Here is a 21,324-nt window from a genome sequence, read left to right on the forward strand (position 1 = left end):
GTATGGACGCATGTACATTTGGAGCTGCTGCAAAAAGAGAGGGGGAAGGGAGGGAAGGAGCATGCAAAATCCTTGCTCCACACCTGGCAGCAACTGCTGGGTTGCAAGTTACATATGGACAAGCCAGAAACCATATCAGAGCAGCAGAACAGCTCCACATTTTAACACTGAACCCTGGATGGAGCAAATTGGAGCCATTCTGCTGTACTTGCCTTTTCCCGGCTTGTCCACAGGTAACTTAGCACAAGGTAATTGCTGCTCAATTCCTGGTCAGCAGCTCCCCTTGCTCCCAATGTATGAGTGTCCATATCCATTCAAGGAAGCCACTGGCCTGGACTGCATGGAAGTCAGAGCCTTTGATCTACGCAAAAGATTTGCATATGGCTTGATTCAAATCCACCAAACTCAAATACAGTAGTTATTATCAGGAGCTCCTACAGGAGCTCCATTTTTTGTTTTAAATGGAGGCTGCAAATCCAGTGTTTTGACCATTTTCCAGTTTTTTAAAATAGCTTGTAAAATAACAGCAATTATCCCCCCCCCACACACTTTTTTTTTTTTTTTTTTTTTTTTTGCTTCTTTGTATAAAGGCATGGAAGTTTGGGGGGTTGAGTTTGTCTGCGTTTCTCTTAGCGCATGGCCTGCTTCTCCTCTCCAATGCTTTAAAAGAAGTGTACAAGTGGGCAAGACAGGCACAGGAGGTTTAAGGGATTTGCTCAAGGTGACACAGCAAGTCAATGGCATGAGGGGTAGACGCATAGTCTGATCACTAGCAGAGTGCGCTGTCCACTCGATCCTGCTCAGGTTTCAGGCTAGAAAGTCAGGTCTCTGTTGTCCCGTTTCCTTGCAGAAGACTGGATTGGGAGACCAGCTCACAAGACAGCACAGCCTGATTGAGACTTCCTCTGAAAAATCCCTTCCCTATGTTTTAGATAACAAGGTGCAGAAAAGGCAGCCTGCTCAGACAGTTGCCCGAGAACTCTGAGGATTCCTCCAGCAAGGGCAGCCAGACCTCTGCTCAAGCTAATCCAGAGTAATGGACAAGCCAAGCCTTATGAACTGCAAAGAATCAAGAAACAGCCCATGTTATTCCTCCCCTACCCATGGACAAGTGCCCTTCACATCCAGCCTGCTTGAAGGGTGGAAGATTGTCCCTTTCAGCAATGTCTGCCATGAGGAACCTTCCCTTGCCAGTGGAGCCCCGTCCTGGGCCAGCCCATGCATGGGAAGGCCTTTGTTCTGCTTAGACAAAAGGTGCAGACTCACAAAGGTGCAGAGTCTTACAAGACACCTGATGATGTCACTGAAAGAGGCCAGCCCATATAGGCAGATAAAGACCACCTGTGGGTCCCTGATCAAGGCTGATGCCTTTTAGGGTCCTAGTATGGGCTGGATCTGTAACTAAAGTGGTCTGCAGGCACAAGGCAGAGCTATGGCAGGACAGAGAAAACAGGGGCTATACAGGCCCTTTTTTTTTTTTCACCCAACTGTGGCTGATTTGATGGGATTCACCAGTCAAGCAAACTGCCTCCTCTGCTCAATTGCTGCCAAGATGATGCATTTTGGAGGCAGACACTAGAAACTTTTAGAGGGAAGAAACTGCCCTAGCATTACTTAAGCCATTAAAAAGATTTAGTGAGACTGGTGTGGGAAGACTGCTCCTGAGGTGCTTATTATTGAGCCCAGAAGAAAGAGGCTGGAATTGCTACGAGCTACTCAGAAAATCAGAGTCCCTACTCTGCTTTCTAACCTGGTTTAAAGTAGCAGTAGAAAAACATGAGTCAAGATGCCCTGGTGCAACCTTCTCAGGCAGCCAAAGCCCTTGCTGTAGGGAGACGCTTATTTCTACCTCACCAGACATCCTGTCACTCTACCCAGTCATTATTGGCCCCCAGGGCTGACTCTAAGGTCCCCCAGCACAGGAAAGCTTGCAATGCTTTGGAGGGAGGGTTACATCATTCTATCCCCACACCCTGCCCTACTGTCCCTGCTTGCTCCTGTCTATGAGTGGTTTTTACAAGTGAAGTCCATTCCCAAGTGACAGAATGAACCAAATCACCCTCTTACAAAGAAGAGCCCACATGGGGGGGTGATACCTACACGGTGTCTCATACTTCATTCTCTTGGCCTCCTTTCAGGACTGAGGTTGCCCAATCCCCCACAGGAGGGAACAGTAGACCCGTGGCATACCCTCAGGACAAGGCCTACTGTCTTTGCAATGGGTAGGAGTTACACTGTAGTAGTGTCCCCTAAAAGCAGCAGTTCTAAGAGTTTACCCACATGTTACCTGATGTTAGGCAAATTATAAAGGAGAAGCTGGGGGCTGGGCTGGGCCTTCAGAAGAACCTGAAACTCAATGCATTGAGCTTTTGAGGTAAGATGGACCAGAAGTGTCATAATGGGGACTGAACACTTGGAAGTTGGATGCTGCACAGATTGGATTCAGTGTCAAAAGGCACAAAATACTTCTCTATTCCCTGCCTGGCTAGAGGCTGGATACAAACAAATACGACTTAGTTTTAAAGTCCACTTTCTTGTAGTGTTTCCTTTCCATAGAAAAGGGTCATCAGCCTCTAGCTCTAGCTTTACACTTGTCATGGGGAAAATCCCAGTGTTGGACTCTGAGCCTGCCTGCTAGCTTCCTTGAACACCTCTCTAACCAGCTTGCAAGATGGTTCCATGTCAAGTGAGGACATCAGCTATTTCCTTTCCTGGCACAGTTCAGAGCCACTTTCCCATCAAGTCATGTTCAGGAGTAACTGGCACCTGATGCTCATAAAACACCTGCCTTCTGTTTATTAAAGGTTTGCTCCCCAGGAGCAAGTCAAAAGCATTTCATTACCAGAAATGTCACTGCAGTGAAAAGAGGGATGGAACACACATGCAACAGCACAAGCTGGTGTTTACATCATGTAAGTTTAAAGGTGCCTCATCAACTTGAAATACAGATACATATGGCTGGATGCTCTGTCCTGACCCCAGTTCCACTATCAAAACTGACAAGGTAGATGGTTTTTTCAAGTTTACTTTGTGCAACTTGTGTATAGTCACTGCCTATTCATGTCCTATATAGTCATATTTCCTCTCATCCCCTTCCCCCCCACCCCAATCCAGTCAATCCCTTCTTTACTGTAAAGGGCTCTGATAAACCAAGGAGAAGAAAAAGCCTCTTAAAAGGAATCAGCTCGGGACAAGAAAGCTGCTTTAAATAACTTTCAGAAGCAAGCTGATAGCATCCCTTTAAATCAAGATAAACTGCTAACCTACAAATAAGAGATTCCCATAGGGACAAAGCATTCAGTGTTCCTCCCTACATTACGATGGAATCACTCACACGACAAAGAGGATATCTGGTCACCTTTCAGATCTCTGTATTAGGCCACCTACACTCATTAAGGGTGGCCATGGCCACTTGTGAAGAAACCTGCTCTATCTATTGACTTGATGATCTATTCAGGTCCCATTCCGACCCTAGAAACTATCAGGCTAGCAGTCTCTGAATTGTAGCAGTATGAGCATTCAGAGGTTCCAAAAGCAGGCAAGGTGGCTGCCCTTCCTGCAGGAAAAGCTATAGCCCAGAAACCTAGCAGGGAGAGGAATGTGCTTTAGAATATGGACAGCAAGCTTGTTTTAGATGTGGGCTTCAAAGGAGCTCCATTTATTCCAGGAGCATAGGGACATTATCCAGATGCAATGTGGACAGCAGACTGTTTACTGGGCAACTTATCCTGCCTCGGCGTCACTACCTATGCCATAGAAAGACAGTGAGGGATGTTTAGAGGGAGAGTACTTTGCACCCTCATAACAGCTGCTGTCACACAGAGGCTGATCCAGGGTGGCCACTACAGTGACCTTGGCTTGATGCTGATCAAAGTGACCTCACAAAACAACCACACAAGAGATTTAGCACCTAGAATCCTGCATGCTCCCAGCTTGAGGAAGTTACCCCTTCCTCTAATCCTTTCTAAAACTAAAAGCTAGCAGAGGCTACTGAAACAGAATCTTGCAGAAAATACTTGGCCAGTTGTTTTTTTTTTAACCAGGTAAAACCTCATTCGCTCCTCCCCAGAAAAATGGCTGAGCGTGTAAGCTTCTATTTTTTTTCTTTTTGGATGGCTTTAGGGAAACCTGCTTTTAAGACTGAAGCTTCCAGAAGTCCAGGAACCTCCTATGCTGACATGCAGACAGTGTTACATTCCATAACCAGGGGACCTTAGCACCAGGGAGAGAAAATAAAGCAACACTTGACCAGCAACTCAAGAGCATGAGCCACAGGCACCCATGGTGTAGCCCTCAAAGCCCTTTTTAGCCACCCACTATCTGGCCAGAACACTTGCCCACTGCAGCATACGTGTTTCAAGTAACAGTGGGAGTTGCCAGACAGGCCGTGGAGAATGTTCTCTTACAGCATGGTCACAGCAGCCCAAATCCAGATGCAACAGTATTATCAGGTTACTTTTCTTCTTGGACAGTTCCTGTTCCAGATACACAACCTGCCCTAGGCTACTCAGCAGGAATGAGACTCAGCTACTCAGCAGGCATGAGACATCAGTAGTTGCATTGAGCTTAAAGGGAAAGGTAGAGTGGGGAATTAAAACCAGTTATGAGAAGAAAAAAAGAAGTCGGAGCAGTAGAGATAAGGATTTCTTTTTGACCCAGCTCCGGCTGGGGTGTAGATTTGTGCGTTTTTACTCTCCCCTGTTCAGGCAATGCTGTTGGGGCCAGCATCTGACTCTCCACCGCTTCTCAGTGTTTGCCGTTTCAAATTCCCTCTTCTCTCTTCCAACCTGGTTATTTCTCTCTCTCTCCCCATGCTTGCTTCCCCAGATCCAGCACCGAGTTGACAGCTTGCATCTTTCCTTGCAGCAGAAAGAACCTGGAGTAGGAGACTTTTGTGGCCATCTCAAGTTAAGGAGATTCTCAAGATCTTCAGGCTCCATGTCGAAGCCAGGCATCCTACAGGGCCAGCAGAAGAGAAGCTGCCAGCCAAGCCCAACAACCATCCCTTTAATCGGCTGCACTGGCCATCACATTGCAGTGCCTTCAGAGATGCCCAGCTGGTTAACTAGAGCCCTTCCGCAGTTGTCCACAGATTTAGACACATTCTGGAGATGTCTTTCTGCTTCCCATAAGGAAATAAATTCTCTTCTTTTCAGCTGAAGGCTGAACTTTTAAATTCTTCATCTATAGTGTGATCAAGGTATCACAAAGGGGTGGGTAGAGAGGTCACAGCCCACCACAGATGGAGATGCACTCATGGGGCTGGGTGTCCAAATAGTGCAGATGGATTTTCAAACTTCAGAGCACTTGCCCAATGCTCTTGTGGGCACCTTTGTGTGGGAGGACCTGCATATTCTACCCTAACTCAGTTGTCAGCTGCAGAGCTCAGCCTGTGAGGGTACACAGAGGCTGCCCACAAGAGGAAAACTCCCCAGAGTCTCATTGATAGGACCCGCTGGGCTGTGCACTACGTTCTACCTCTTGTAGCATCTGAGCCAGGCACCCAGAATGGCAAGACTTAACTGGGGTATCAATCCCCTCCTGACCCCCCCACATCCAAAATACAAATGCACCACTATGATGCAGACTCAGTAGCACTTTCAAACCTGGTGGTTGGGCTCATCTGGAGGTTAATCCTTTAAACTGGTACAATGAACACATTCTTTTTGAGACAAAAAGCCAGGGATATCAGATGAGAAGGGGAGGCCCAGTTCTCCAGCAACCTCTGTTGGAAGGCTTTACCAAGTGAGGCAACCCTGATTTTCAAAGCTACTCTCTCTAAATCTCAGTAAGCATCCTCTAGGGAGGGTTGCAAAGCCTACACATTCCTCATTGGCTACACCAACATGGCAAGACCACCAGAAAGGGCTGTCAGAGGAGCAGACCAAGGCTGCACAATGGCTGACAAGCATCTCAACTTGCGGGCCACGCTGCTGCCAGGAGAAGGTGCTTCTGCCCTACCCCCCAGTGATTTGAAATGGTAGGAACACCATTTTTTTTTTTCTTTCTTTTTTTTTTTTTTAACAGCACATGGAGAGAATTTCACTGCAGGACAGACTACATTTTACCATTAACAACAAATGTCCCTTCTTTGCAGTTAAAGCCTGAGGAAACAAACTGATCAGGTACCTTGAGAAGATGGGAGAATGACCTCTGCCAAGTCCAAGAAGCCATGGAGAACTTAACAAGATTAGGGAAAGAACAACCATGCCTTTCCCCCTGTCCTGCCCCCATTCCTGATCCAATCAGTAGTAGCTGTTCTGTGAATAGGGATCACAGAACATCCTAGTTTAGCCCCAGAAAGGCTATAAATACAGAAGAATCAATCAGGGGGGAAGAGGGGGGAAAATTATATGCTGTCTCCAAGTACTACATTAGGCTTCTCTCCTTAAATCTTCCCATTCAACAAAGAAGGGAGGATCAAAACTGGTCCATCCCTGTTCAGTTCAAAAGCTGTCCCATATGCCTCAGCAATTAGTTATCAGGATTCCACACTGCTCCTTTCATTAAAAAAAACACTTCATTCACAGCTTCTGGGAATAGCTGGCACAAAGGCTGTAACAAAAGGACCCACAGCTCTGGAAGGCAGAGATTGCTTTGGCGAGGCAGGGATGCCCTTGGTTTAGAGATGACTGGAACACAGGCAGTTGTAGTTAGAGCTTTGCTAGATTCCATGTTACTGAAGGAGGAATTGTCAAAGGTTTTTGCTGAAGACTCTTCAGGGAAGTCTGCCAGTGTTTGCCAAGTGGTGGATGGCCTCTTCAGAAGCAGGCTCCTTGCTCCACACTTACATCCATTCTGTTTAGCAGGAGGCTCCAGACTGATCTAAAGGAGCATGCACTGCTCTTTCCCAGGGTATAATAGGAAAGCATGGGACCACCCTGCATTCCAGTAGCAACACAACTGCTCCAGGCTATGCTTGGCTCTCTCCATCCCCTAGAAAGCACAGGATCTATGCAGCTGCACACTGTAGAACTCTACGCCTTCCCTCCCTCCCTCCCCATCCCCCCCCGCCCCATTATTCTACGTAGCTGCACACAAATCTGGCTCAGTCTGCTTCAGAGCAGCTCTTGGGCTGGACCCACATCAGCGGGACCTGAGGGGCAGTTTCTCCAGCATGGCTGGATCAGGTGAGCTTGTTAGACAGCCCCCCTTCTCTTCCCCTGCCTTTTGCTCAAGGTAAGGGACAGAAATCCAGCCACTCTTAAGACAGTATTTCCCATGCTGGAAAAATGAAGACATCAAAAATAAAACTTTCCAAAAAATAACCAGTCAATACTGCCGTGACATTCTTTGTTCTGCGAAGAGGCTGTGTGTGTCTGTGCCCTCCAAGGCTCCTCTGCTGAGCTGGGAGCTGAGGTCCGCACCCCCATGCCACTGTGCTTCTTGGCAAGGTACAAAAGAGCCAGAAGAGCAGAAGTCGGTCTTGCAGAGCCAGGCTCCTCCTTCCTGAGCCTCCTTGTCACTGTAGCCTTGTTGGGGGTCCATGCTACAGGAGGTTGGCAGCCAAATTCCTAACTGGAGAGAGAGCAAAGGGATTAGAGTTGGCCTGCTAGATGCAGTATGTGAGCTGCCCACCTGAAAGCTGTGGTAGCAATGAAGCATCAGTTCCCTGTGGAAGGGCAGCAGCAGCAATAGTAAAGAGGACCCCATGGAACCAGCTCCCTCTGCTCTTGAATCAAAAGAGGTACTATGAGGTCAGACCAATGGTCCACACCCAGCCCTACATCCTGTCTCCAACAATGGCACGAGTGGATGCGTTTGGAAGAGCATATGAACAAGGTACATCTAGAGTGAACTAGCCCTGTCCTACCCTTGCTGGCACCCACCATCATTGGTTTAGAAGTGCCAAAGGATACACCTGACTGTTCTATTTGTAGTTAAATTCATGGAGGATGGGTCCATTAAATGCCCAGTTCCTTTTGAACCTGGCTATATTATCTGCCTCTCTTCTTGGAGCAAGTTAACTATGTGCTGCATAATAAAGTGTTTAAAGCCTATCTCCTGCTGATTTCAGGGGTGCCCCTTTGTTCTAGTATTGTCAGACTTGGTGAATAACAGTTCCCCATTCACTTCGTCTACACCCTTCATGATTTTATAGACTTCATATTCCCCCCAGCCTTCTCCTTTCCAAACTGAAGAATCCCAGTGTCTTGAGTCTCTCCTGGTAAGGCAGGTACTCCATACCTTGATCATCTTGGCTGCCATTCTCTGTCCCTTTCCTAATTCTACTACATCAGGGACGGGCAATTATTTCGGGCAGAGGGCCACTTACTGAGTTTTAGCAAGCCAGAGGGCTGCGTGACAGACAGCCAGGGGAAGATAAAAATTAATTTTCTAAATTTTTTAGGGGCCCCACACGCCGAATAGAATGGCCCATGGGCCGCATCCAGCCCACCCCTGTACTACATCCTTTTTGATATGTGGAAATGAAAGCTACACGCAGTATTCAAAATGTGAGCATGCCATGGATTTGTATAGTAGAATGATAATGTTCTCTGCTTTGTTTTCAGTTCCTTTCTTAATGATACCAACGTTATTTGCTTTTCTGGTCACCACTGCAAATTGAGCTGATGTTTTTAAAATGTTTTTAGAGAACTATCTACAATGACTCCAAGGTCTCTTTTCTGAATCATAACTGCTAGTTCAGAACCCAGCACTGTGTGCATATATAACGGAGGTATTTTCTTCCCCATATGCATGACCTTGCACTTGCCAACACTGAAGTTCATATGCCATTTTTTTTTTTTGCCTACTCAATTAGCTTTGTGTGGTCTTTCTGCAGTCTCTCTCCATCAGCTTGGTATTTGACTTTCCAGGATAATTTAGCACTAGCTGAAAACTTGGAAATTTCACTGTACTCTTTCATTTTCAAGTCAATGATGAAAATGTTAAACAAACCCGGTCCAGCACAGACCCCTGTGGGACTCTACTTCTGACCTCCCTCCATCTTCAATAGTGACCATTTTAGCTCTACCCCTTGCTTCCTCTCTTAACCAGCTCTTAGTCCACAAAAGAACCTTTCCTCCAATCCTTTGGAAACTCAGTTTCTCAAAAGCCTCTGGTGAGGAATCATGTCAAAAAGCTCATGTCAACTGGATCCCTTTTGTCCACATGTTTGTTAGGACAGTCAAAGAACTTAAGCAGACTGGGGAGGCAGGATTTCCACCACAAAAAGCCGTGCTGACTCTTCCCCAGTCATATTTCTGTCATAAGACTGTTGATTTTATTCTTTATCATAGATTCTACCACTTGCTAGGGATGGAAATAACACTCAGTGGTCTGCAGTTCCCAGCATTGCCCCTGGAGCCCTTTCTGAAGATGGGTGTTATGTTGGCAACCTGCCAATCCTCCGTCACTGGGGCCATTTGCAACAATGGGTTATATGTTACTGCCAACAGTCCTGCAATTTCATATTTGAGTTACTTAGAATTAATGGTTATTCTGTAAATACCTTTGAATCTCACTGACAACATCTTCCTCACTAGGAAAGCCCAGCTCTTGGCAGCAAGCACTTAACTCAAAGTAGCTCAGGGACCTGCTCTCCCAGAATTTTGCTCCCAGTGTTAGCACTATATACAGGATGGCTTTTCTGATTGATCTGTCTCCTCTCCAGTCTCCCTAACTTTGAAAAGGATAGAGATGCCAAGCAAGCACTACCCTCTCGTGTGTTTAATGTGTGTGCTCCAAATTTTCCCTGAGGGCCCAGCTACAGAAGCCCTTACCTAGCAGCTTTTGGCTGGGTTATACAGAAGACATATGTATCTGAATTTATGAATGAGTCCTTGCTACTGCATTTCTGTGAATGCCACAAACCCAAAGCTCACTCCATATTGCGTGCAACTTGGGGAGGAGAACCAATCACAGACAAAACCCTCCTCCTTCAAGCAAGTGACAGATATGTGAGTAGGAAGGCATTGCATCCCTTGTCAAGAGCAGTAAGCTTTTGGATGTACACAGGACTGCAGTGTTCATGTTATAAACTATGGAACCTGACATCATAAGCCCATGAGTAACTAACAATAGGTGTGTGACCTACAGGAAGCCAGCTTTAATGCAGACAGGCAGGACCCAAGAGGCAGGGAATCCCTGGATTGGGTACTCCTATAGTGGTAAGAAACACTTAAAAGGGGAAGGATGTCTCCTCTCTCCCTCAGTGACAGAAGCTGGAAAGGCTTTGACAACACCCAGCAGAGAGGTTTGACCTGTTCTGGTTTGGGGCTATAAAGCCAGAGCTGAGGACAGGGATAAGAAGAGACCTGAAGCTGAGATTATTTTGCTATGCCTGTCTCACCCTGTGGTACAAAGACACTGGCTCAAGGCTGAGTAACAAGCTAGAACTGCCTCTTCAGCATGGCTACTGTGGAAATTCTGCAGTACCTTTTTCCCTGCTCAAGACCGAAGGGTGTTTAGTGTGGCAACCAAGGGAGAAGGCCATCTGGGTTTCTAACTGCCTCCAACAAGGGGCTTTGCTCCCTCCAGTGGCTTACTAGCACACACAAACACCGACACTCACCACTGCTTTGGAGAAGTGGGGAGGGGGAGGCTGGTGATTTCAGGATCTTTGCAAACATTGTGCTGGTTACAATTAGCTCAGCTATAGTTTCCTTCACAACCAAAAGGGTTAGAGATTTTTGAAATACAAGCCTCGAGTATGGAAGGAGAACCTGCCCTGAAGGGCAGATTCTATAAGCCATATAACGGTGTAGTACAAGGACCCTGGATATGTATTCAACTCATAGGCAGAAGCTACCATAATACCTCATCAAGCAGGACAGGTCAGAACCTCTACAGAAGAGATAAAGCATCTGTCTCCATTAAGTAAATCTATCCCTTGATAGCAGCAGACTCTATCCAATCAATTTTGTCATTGCTGGAGAGATCATCTGCCCAGCAGGAGGAGTCAGGATTTATCCAGCTGTCAAGTGCTCCAAACAGTCAGGATGCAAAGGGAAGAAAGAAAGTTCGGTTTCTTTCGGTTTGGGCAGGTTGTTTACTAGCTGTTATCAAAGGGAATTCCAGGCTTCCACCCCAAGCAGCCAGTGGTCACCACATCACAGGGATGGGAGGATGACTGAGTGCAAGAAGCAATTTAGAAGGCAGGACAAGGGATCCACTGACAGCAATCCAAACAAAATACTTGGCCTTAGGAGAACTCTGGACCCCAGGCGAGTTGAGCAGCCTTTTCTGATGATCTACCACTCTGAGGGAAACACAGAAAATGCTGGCTTCCAGCTGCAGAAGCTGGCTCTTCATAGACAGGCAACAAACAGTCCCTTGCCCTCAGTGACTGATGTCCACTGGGAGTGAGGCAGGCAGCTGTGTTTCCTACTTGCAATATAGTTCTTCATGATGAACCATACCCCAGGATCTTACCTTAGCTCCCCCAGCAAGTCTGAAACTAAACTTACACAATTAACCAGCACCTAACAAAACTAATCATCATCTCCAGCTTAGATCTCCGGTGATCTCTTCCACCCACCCCAGGACCTTCTATCTGCCTTTATACCATTTAATAACGCATTAGAATTCCTCTGCACACATCTGCATGTTAAGATGCTTCACAGTGAGACTGGAGGCTAGTCTGCCTGGGCACTAAGAGAACTGTTTTTGATTAAAGGAATTGCATTGTTAAGCAATTCCCTTGCAATAGCTCACTTCTGCAGCTGGCTGGAAAGGGAGAATTACCAAGATGGCATCTCCCTCCTCTGGGTTCCAGGATCCCACTTATACTCTGTATATAACTGAACAGGTATCTCCCTCCCACTCTTCATACCAGGAATGCAGTTTCCTGGTGACTGCAAGGGCTGTGCAAGCTCTTTACAGGCACAGTCTCATGCAAGAGAAATGCTCTAATGCCCCAGGAGTTTAGTTTTGGTCCTGCCTCAGTATACCGTACTGACAGCTGAGGTTTCCTACCAAGTCCACACACAAGCTTGTGAGGCATTGAAGAACCCAACACTGTCAAAAGCAGCTGGTATCTTCCCACTACCCCTGCCCAAGAGCATCTCAGAGAAGGAAACCCCACAGAACATGGTTTGGGATGGGGCAGTGACGGAAGATGACAGACGGTGGAACCAACTCTCAGGGGGTTGGTTTAGTGGGATGAGCCTTGCCCTCCTGTTCAGGGCCAAGCACATGCTAGGAGTTAAGTGCAATGCTGGATCTTGGTACCATCCAGGATATGCCTGGGGACAGCAATGGGGAATTTACCATCAGGGACAGCAACAGGACAGGACAAGGCAGCCTCGCTACGTTGAAGATTCGGTCTCCTGCTTCTGTTTTGAGATAAGCTGGGCTTCCTTCAGTGAAAGGTACACCTCTTCCTGTGGGTCGTAGTAATAGAACTTCCGGATGTAGGAGATCAAAGGCCTGTAGAGCACATGGGCAAAGACTTTCATAGCAGGTCACAACAGAGTCCATGTTTAAAAAAAGCTACAGCTATGCCTCCTCCTCCCCCTCCACTATTTCCCAAAAGCCAGCCCTGCCCCTGCTGCCTGGATGAGAAAAGCTGCCCACAACCAGGGACTTGTGTGCTCCTCTGACAGATCTGATGCTTTGCATTTTTGGGCCACCCACCACTCCTGTATGTTCAGCTGTTGCTGACTCCAACCCCAGAGGCCATTTTGCCTACTGTCTCCTCTCTAACAGCATGGTACCTCAACAAGCAGCTAACTGCCCCTCCCCACGGGTCCCTCCCTTCCTGCTCTGATCATGTCTGGCTTTACAGCTTTCACTTATGATACCGACAGAGGATACCAAGAGCACAGGACTTGGCATTAAGATTCTACACTGACAAACAGAGGAGCTCCCCCACCCCTGGCCCCTGAGACGTACTTAGGCAGTGGGAGCTCTGGAATGTGATCTATGCGGACGAGCTGCCGGATGCGGAAGCGGCAAAGGTGCTGAAGGGATTTGACGTTGCTGAACCTGGAAACAGGATACAGAAGCTGGACTGGAGTTGGAGGGAGACCTGATGAGGAACAGGAGATGATGGTAACTTGTTTATCATATGTAGAAATACAATGGCTTCAAAAAACCCAGAAAGGGGTAAACCAGCTGTAGTGAAATGAGAGATCTGGGTAAAGCAACATGTTGCAGGGCAGGCAGCTGCTTCTCTTCCCTGATGCAGGATCTCAAGGCATGCTGTGCAGGAAGGGATGCCTCTTCTCAATCTCTGGGAGCCTCCCCAGATTTACTTGTGAATAATCCCCTCTGACTAATGCCAAACCCATTATGATCATTTTTAGCAGGGAAGCAGATATTGGGATTCAGCAAAGTTCCCAGCAGAGCCCTCTGAGAACAATCAGCAGATAGAGCATCATTTTACAAAAGAGAGAGCAATGGGCCTCTGAAATCCATCAGATTTTAGGCATACTAGAAAACAGTGAGGAAAGGGGAACAGGGAAGCTGACACAGACTTAGCTCTGTATAAAGCTTTTGGTAGCTGGATGGGAACATTAACAGGTCAGACTGGGATGGGAGGCAGATGCTCCCTGAGATTAGATGGCTAGGTGTAAAGAGGGGCAATACTCAACCCCGAAGTGTAGGAAGCATACTACTGCACTTGGCTCCAGTCTGGCCCATGCACAGACATTCGAGCCTGCTCTGGAGATGCAGTTGCCTCCAATTCCCTCCTCCCCACTCCATAAGCCAAGGGCAACAACCAAAGCCTAGAACTGAGGGTAGGGCAACAGCACTTGGGCAGCTCCATGGGAGCCCAATTCATGGTGAGCGCAGTGCCTAGTCTGTTTTTGCAGAAGGATTCAGGGCTAGTTCCACTCTAGCCTCCCTCCTGCTTCCAGGAAGCTTTCTGCCTGCATCCCTCAGAAGCTTCAGAGCCGAGTGAAAGGATTTAAAGAAAGAGCAGGGAAGCTCTTCACATAGAGGCAGACTCCAATCTGCTCCAGGCAGCACAGGGAGCCCAGAGCCAGCTTTTGAGAAAGCAAAGAAAAAAGGAATCAATTGAAGACTAGGACCATCATCCCTCCTCCACCCCAAAGAGGAATAAACCTCTAGGAGCTCGGCCAGGAATGCCAGAGACACAGCAAGAGTTTTGCATGCTGTGCTAGCCATATGTCTCCCTGCCAGCAGCCAGCCACACTGGAAGCCACCCCCATCTCCCCGCCACAACAGGGAGTTAGCAGCATTTTAGCTGCACTACAGCATTAACAAGGGCATGGAGGAGATGTGGATCCAAGATATCTCCCACTGAAAAAGCCCATGCCAGACAGACCACGGTATAAGGGGGCTTTGCATTTCAGGTAACTCCCACCAAGGCATGGTGAGCTTCCAGACCCAGCCGACACTTCATGGCTGGTTTGGCAGTTCTACAGCCAGGCACTGATCCCCATGCAGAGTGAAGTGTTCATTTATTTTCTAGAACCTTTCTTATTAGAAGCAAGTGGATCTGATAAGCTATTCTCCTTGAAAGCTAAGAAACAATAAGGGCACATATTAAAGGTTTTGTGAAATGGCCACTGCCACCACTGCCACCCCAAGCATAATGCGTGCATACACATTTCAAACTAACTCCACCTCCCTCTACCCCCATTTTTGGTCAGCCAAACTCTACACAGCCTTGCGGCATACACCAGGCAAGGACTCTAGTCTGGAGAGAAAAAAATCAAATGCCCTGTCACTGACAGTATGTGCAACCTTGGACAAGTCACTCAATCACACTGTGCCTCGGAGACTCAACTGTAAAATAGGGATATCACAGTCTCTCCCATCCTTTGCCTGTTTACATGGAAGGCTTGTCAGGGTGGGGACCACCTCAGTGTGGCTGAGGCACAACAGGGTCCCAATCTCAGTCAGGTGCTGCTAAGGTACACGTGGTAAATTCTCTCCCCATAACAATGCTACAAAGCTTATCTGATCACCCCTCGCTAGGTACAGCCTGAAGCAGAGGACCGAGCACTTTTGCACCTGCCTATGCCCATGTGCTCAAAAATGACTAGGCAGGATATTCTCCTTTCCTGAAATCTTAGGGTCACTGTGCACCTCCTTCATAAAATTCTATTTTCCACTACTATCCTCCCCCCCACATTTCAAAGCCAGCTGTGCTTTTGTGTGGGGCAAAAGTAATTCCCTCCTATCACCTTGGATTTAGCCCACCAGCTTCTACATATGTCAGAGGAGGAAAGTGCTGGTGAGAGAACACATGCATGCAAGCTCTCTTGTCATGCTGAACTAAGCAGCAAGGAAAAGAGAGCATGCACAAGGAGCTGAGCTTTGACAGGGTGGAATCGTGGAGTGCTCGCATGACAGGGCACCATAAAGCATGCACTGGTAAAACCTCATCAATGCTCCCTTTGTGCTCACAAGCACCTGCCTGTTAACGTGCTCTGGCACTGCTTATCCCCACAAGGTTCAATCTACAGTAGCTAGAGCTTGAGACTCATGTTCATCCTTCTGCCTGGAAGCCTTCTTGTGTATACACACAGCTTAACATCACTCTCTTTCACCCTCCCTTTCAGGAGTCCCAGGTGGGTGGGAGCTACAGGAGAATGGACAAGTGCAGAGTGTGGAGCTGCCTGCGAGTGCAGTGCTGAGACTAGGGGAAGCAACATTTTAATAAGCATTTAACTGAATGCAGAAGAGGCAGATCCCAACACAGTGCATGCAGCCATGTTCACAGTAAGCACAGAGATCTTCCATGCCCATCAGGCTATGTCTCTAAAGAAATGTCTAATGCTATAGAGTTAAGAGTGCATTGGTCTAACAGCTGCAGAGATCTGCTCTGCAGGGGCAGTTAAAAGCCAGAGTGCCAAGAACGCTCATTAGGGTAGAGCAATCAGAGTGCTAGCTAAGAAGTGGGACAAGAGGGCACTGCAGATGAGGCACATGCACACACACACCACATAGGGTTAATAAGGCTTAAAGGGTCAGACTCACCTGGAACCCTGGATCGCAAGAAGTAAAGGAACTTCCCATTTTTTGAGTGCATGATTGCTCTCTTTATGAACTCCACCACAGACTGACAGCGGTCCTCAAACTTGGGGTGACACCACAGGCTGAAGGTTCCTTCCAAGGAGATAGAAAGAAGGTGTTTTGTATTACAAGGCCACAGGAGAAGAAGACGAGATCACTTAGTAAGCAGAGTGGCCAACTCAGGCTCCCAAAAGGGGAGGTCACCAACTTGACCCAAGCATAAGCACTACTATGATGTCTGCCAGCATTTGCAGACAACCAACCCATGCACCTCAGTGGGGTGTTAACTACATCTAGGTCAGACCACAGGTCCATCCAACCCTGTGTCCCATCTCAGTAATGGCAGAGTACAGATGATAAGGGGAAGAGATTTTATGCAACACCTATCCAGACTGATCCTGCCCTGCCCCACTCCTCTTCTCTTTCAGCTTCCAGAGGCCTAGAAGGTCCTAATTTGTAGGCTGTAAGCTTACGGTCATGTTTCTTACCTGGGGTTATCCTGCATGAATGTGTCCAGTTTCACAACATGCTGCACTTAAAAGTTCCCAACAGTGCCAGCCCTGGAGAACAATCCACCCAAACCTATGGCAACAAGCTGGGATACAATCTCTGGAGACCCTTCCTGCCCTCAAGAACCATCACCCTCCATGTGGCCTTGCACACAGTAGGGGGTACTGACAGGACCCTTAACATGGCCCTCCCACAGATACATTAATAGGAGGTCCCATGTTGCCCCACCACTCAATACCTACAAGCAAGCAATGAAACTGAGAAGCAGCAATACATCAAGCATCCTTACCCTCACATGTGACTGCACAGGTTAATTTAAACCCAAGAAACCAGTTTAGGCCTCATGAGCTTTTTTCCTACAACCAGACCAACTCCTCCTCCCCACCGATAAAGCTGACCTATCTGTCTTCTGCTTGTTAGAGCACTGTCTGTACATCCAACACTGGCTGCCTGCCCTGCTCAGCCTATAACCTGAGGCCAGGGCAAAGTGGAAATCTAGTAATTTAAGAGCAACTGTGAGAACTCAGAAATACCCCAGCAGGGAAAACACCCTTGACAGAATATGAAAATGGGTGATGGTTCCCATCTTGCTTTTGATGGCCAAGGTTACACCAGACACTGCGGGGCAAGCATCTGTGAGCAAGAGTCTTACGCTGTAAACCCCAAAGACAGACATATTTCCACCAGCACAGAGCAGGGCCTGCAGTGCTGCAATCTGAACCAGTAAATTACTTGAGTGCAACCTGCTTTACATAGGACAGAGCATTTATACCAAGTGCTGGTATGGGCGCACCTAGATTATCTCAGGACACCTCCCTGGATATGAGAGTTATTGAGGACCACGGAGCTGACAACCCCTAAAAGTACTGCATTAAGACACAGGTCTTGTGACATCACACTGCTATGGAAAATGCACAGGAGAGCTCAGTTATGCTTGCATGTTGCTGAGAACTCCAAGTTCTTGCACAGAATGTAGGCTACAGGCTCCAGAAACACTCAAAGACCTCTGGACTCTGCACATTTTAGAGTGAATTTGCCTATAAATGCATCTGGATTATACCTCGATACAAATCACTGAAATTAGGGACTGACAATGGGAAGCAATGACCAACACCAGGGAGGGAAGACCTACACATTCCCACTCAAAAGCTCTGAAGGGCTTCAAAGCCAGCAGCAATAGATCAGCACAGCACATCTGATAAAAAGCTCAGCTGGTCAGCACCAGAGGGAGGAAAAAAAAAAAAGCAAGCAGAGAAGCTTCCAAGAAGAATTTAGTTCCTGCCTTTTCACCTACCTGAAATCTGAAGGTCAAACATTTATCTATTTACCCTTCTCTCAGCCCAGTCATTTGTCATTTTCATTAGTTTATCAAAGTGCTCAGCTCTGCAATTTTCAAAACAGCTGTAGCACATTCAGCAGGAGACATAAGCAATCCCAACATGAGTGTAAAGATAGCTAACTCAAGCCTTTGCACAGGGGTTTTGGAAGGAAATAATGTCCCCTTGATTGTGCTGGAGAACTGCCTGTTGGGGGAACAAGGCAGCTTTGAGCTCCAATTTATTCTGCCAAAAAGTGCCAGAAAACAGGGCATTCTACTCCAAACACTGACATAAGAAATGCAGTAGCATCTTCAGAGACATTCAAGAGCTCAAGCACCAATTTCCAAAAGCACACACAAACCTAAGTCCTACTGACGTCCAATGAAAGTGGCCCTAATGTCTGGTCAGCTTTGAAAGCAGAACTTGATGCTTCTGAAACTTTCATTTATGACCCTGGAGAGTTTAATCTAAGGCCTCAAAACCTGCAATACTCAATTATAACCAGGAGCAATCCCACTTATATTCCTATTGTTATTTGTGCACTCTGCTGAATCAATGCCTGAAGCTAGTTACTTGCAAAGGATGGGTGAGAGGCAGAGGTAATCCAAAGATGTACATTTACCATTATTAGTAGCTGGGTCGCCAGCTAATGTGCAGTGACACTGCTTTGCGAAAAATAATGGCCCTCTGAGTACAAGGCTCCACAAGGAATTAGAAGATCCCTGACTGCTATGGCATCATACTTTGGTGCTCAAGCATCTACAGTGGACAGCTGCCAGTTTGCTACAGGAAAATCAGACTGTTTCAATGGTGCCATCCCTGAAGAGCAAGAGAGTCAGGCATTTTGCTAACCTCACAATCACACTGTGCAGGCAGGTCATCGATATAAAAATACCATATTTGAAGCTAACTCAGAATATGTGCATGTAAGGACAGAGAAGTACATTCTAGTGCTGAACAAGGCAGGAAGGGCTGATGTGAGATCATGCAAAGCATTCTCAGAATAGAAAAGCCACAATAGCAGAACTAAAACCTCAGCTTGGCAACGGGCAGGCTTGGTACTAGCCAGATGAGGACACTAATCTACCCCAAAAGATAAGCATGAGAAACATCCTCAAAGGCAAAGGAACTCCAAGGCATCACCTTCCTGTTAGCAGGTGAACCAACTGATCTAAATGCTTGACCTCTGGGAATATAAGAGAGGTGCTTCCATAATGAATGTGCCACAATGTAAAGCTGCACCCTGAGCTATGCCTTCTCAGTACAGCTCTGCTCTTCCCATTTTCTAGGTGAAGTTAGTTAGGGCTAGGGAAGTTAGCTCTTTTCACGTACAGCTTCCCAAAGCAAGACACGCAGAGAAGGCATAGAAGGAAGAGAGGCTAAGGGACCATGTTGCATTGCTGGATTTCTCAGTGGAGTTGGTACTGTTCCAGAAAGGGAACAGGAAGACAGTGCATACAGGAGTGAAGACAAGTGGAGGGAAGCATTTACAACATACTGTAGCAATCCAGCATGCATTCAGAGCTGTTAAATTTCTGAACTATCTCTAGCAGTCATTGCACCTAGGCTGGCATGGAGGGCTCCATCACCATATGTAATTCTTCATTTAGGAAAGGTTTCAGGGGGAACATTCTTCTGTAAAGGAGAGGTATCCTAATCACAAAGGAGGACCCAAATATTTCCAGCTGGGGCCCGTGGATTGAGATCAAGCCACAGGAATCTTCTCACTGAGGTCAGCAGGCACAGAAAAAGCAGAAGGCAAAGCATGGCTGCATTTAGTCACCCCTTTGCAGCCACCTCCAGAGACATTCCAAGACCCTCAGTCACATACCTCTGTAGTGCTCCATCCGAGTGTGATGAGTGATACCTTGCGATCGAAAGCTTAGGCTCAAGATGTAACGAGGGTCAGAGCTGTCTCGTACCAGGAAGGACCCATCTGGCTTCCCTTTCAGTTTCATCTCTGCATCTTCCCAGTTCATCGGTCCCCAGTACCATCCACACTGCCAAAAGAGGACCAGAACATCACTGGAATTCTGATAAGATACAAAACACTTGCCTATCATACTGCTTCCCCTTTCATAGCATCAGTGCTCCCAGAAAGAATTAAGAAAGTTCAACACTGCTTTTGCCCACAGTGACAGACAAGGAAGCAACATTTCTTCTGCAGGGTGATTTTTCCATCAAGGTGCAGTCTGTCATGTTTGTTAATCACACTATGAAACCAATCTGAAGCTGACAAGGGTTTCCAGTGACAAGTTCCTTCCCCAACCTGTTACAAAGAAGCCAGCTTAGACAGGACAAACAGTCACAGAAAATAAGATAGCTACATCTCACAACTACAACACTCTCCTCTCTGTTCTGGCAGTTAAACCAGTTTCACCTCCCACCCAGGAAAGACAGAATCACAATAGGTCACCGTCCTCAGTCAGGGATATCACTGCACTACCAGACTAAGTGAGATACCACACCGCTGCATCTAGAGCCCTTCACTGAACCTACAGGGGATTGAGAGTTGGGGTATTTATTGCTGGAAGAAAGAAAGGGTGGAATGAAGTTTGTGTTTCCTACCCCCACTCTCCCCACCTCCAGGTCTGTAAAGGGGGAATTAATGAAGCCCCACTCAAAAAAAGGTGTGTGGGGGTTGGGGGGAGCTTTTCCCAGACTTAACTCACAGCAGGGAGCCTTTGCTCAACAGGGGTTTGTAAGAACCATAGACCTGGCAATGTGAACCTCTTACTTTTTCCAGTTCTCGCAAGCTGGCTGCAAAGCTACTTGAGTCTGGTCGGTAGAGGGGGCACTGAAGATGCTGGGAGGGCTGGCTGGGCACTGCCTCTGTCGGTCGGAGTGGGACAATACGCGGAAACGCATCTGCAGGGGAACAAACAAACAAGTGCCATGCAACGGTTACCAACAGGGGCCATCTCCAAAGAGCAGTGTGCTACCCTTCCCAAGCAGGCCCTCAACTCTCGAGGACAATGCAGGGGTAGCAGAGCTGCAGCGGGGAAGAGAAAGCTGTGCTAAGTGATGGCGTCCTTGAGAAGGACACAGCAAGAGTCACTATCCAGCTTTCCTAAGAAGACTAATTCAGTGTCTACTGGCTATTTCCTTACGTCAGCTGGGAAGAAGTCAATGGAAACACCATATACTTTTCCACCTTTTTTATTTTATTTTTTTTTAAACAAAGCAGCTAGAAAGTGAGGTCAAAGCAGCTGAGGCTCAAGATCTGACAGCTTAAAAAAAATGAAACCCAGAGGACAGGAAACTAAAGATTAAATGTTATTGCCCTGTAAGTGCACAACCCCAGAAGTGACTTATGACTGTGTGTAGAAACAGGCTCCCTAGTCTCAATAGCTCTCCTGCGTTAAGCCCTATTCCCGTAACAGTGCTGAAGTTGCTGACACTAGTCGACAAGACTCTAGTCAACGCACAAGTCAGAGACGGAGGGCACCGCTTAGACCATGTCATCCAACCTTCAGCCACCGCAGGGCAAGGCTACAGTTGATGTATATTCTAGTTCTGCTGAAGCTAAGGGAGGGAGTGGATAAGATCCAATTTCTGTCAA

The 21,324-nt window shown here is 47.2% G+C and overlaps 1 protein-coding gene across 3 annotated transcripts in view; it reads right to left on the bottom strand.

Moving 5' to 3' along the window:
* Positions 1–1,446: 1,446 nt before the first annotated feature.
* Positions 1,447–21,324, bottom strand: part of SOCS7 (suppressor of cytokine signaling 7) — a 34,762-nt gene continuing 14,884 nt past the window's right edge. For all 3 annotated transcript variants that reach the window (XM_059727017.1, XM_059727016.1, XM_019482497.2), the window contains 6 exons: positions 20,500–20,630; positions 19,594–19,762; positions 15,898–16,026; positions 12,838–12,973; positions 12,214–12,372; positions 1,447–7,518 (listed from right to left, as the gene is read on the bottom strand). In XM_059727017.1, the coding sequence (XP_059583000.1) occupies positions 12,252–12,372; positions 12,838–12,973; positions 15,898–16,026; positions 19,594–19,762; positions 20,500–20,630 (686 nt within the window). In that variant the 3' untranslated portion in view covers positions 1,447–7,518; positions 12,214–12,251. The remainder of the gene's footprint in view (positions 7,519–12,213; positions 12,373–12,837; positions 12,974–15,897; positions 16,027–19,593; positions 19,763–20,499; positions 20,631–21,324) is intronic.

Source organism: Alligator mississippiensis, chromosome 4, assembly GCF_030867095.1.
Source record: "Alligator mississippiensis isolate rAllMis1 chromosome 4, rAllMis1, whole genome shotgun sequence".
Taxonomy (NCBI): Eukaryota; Metazoa; Chordata; order Crocodylia; family Alligatoridae; genus Alligator; species Alligator mississippiensis.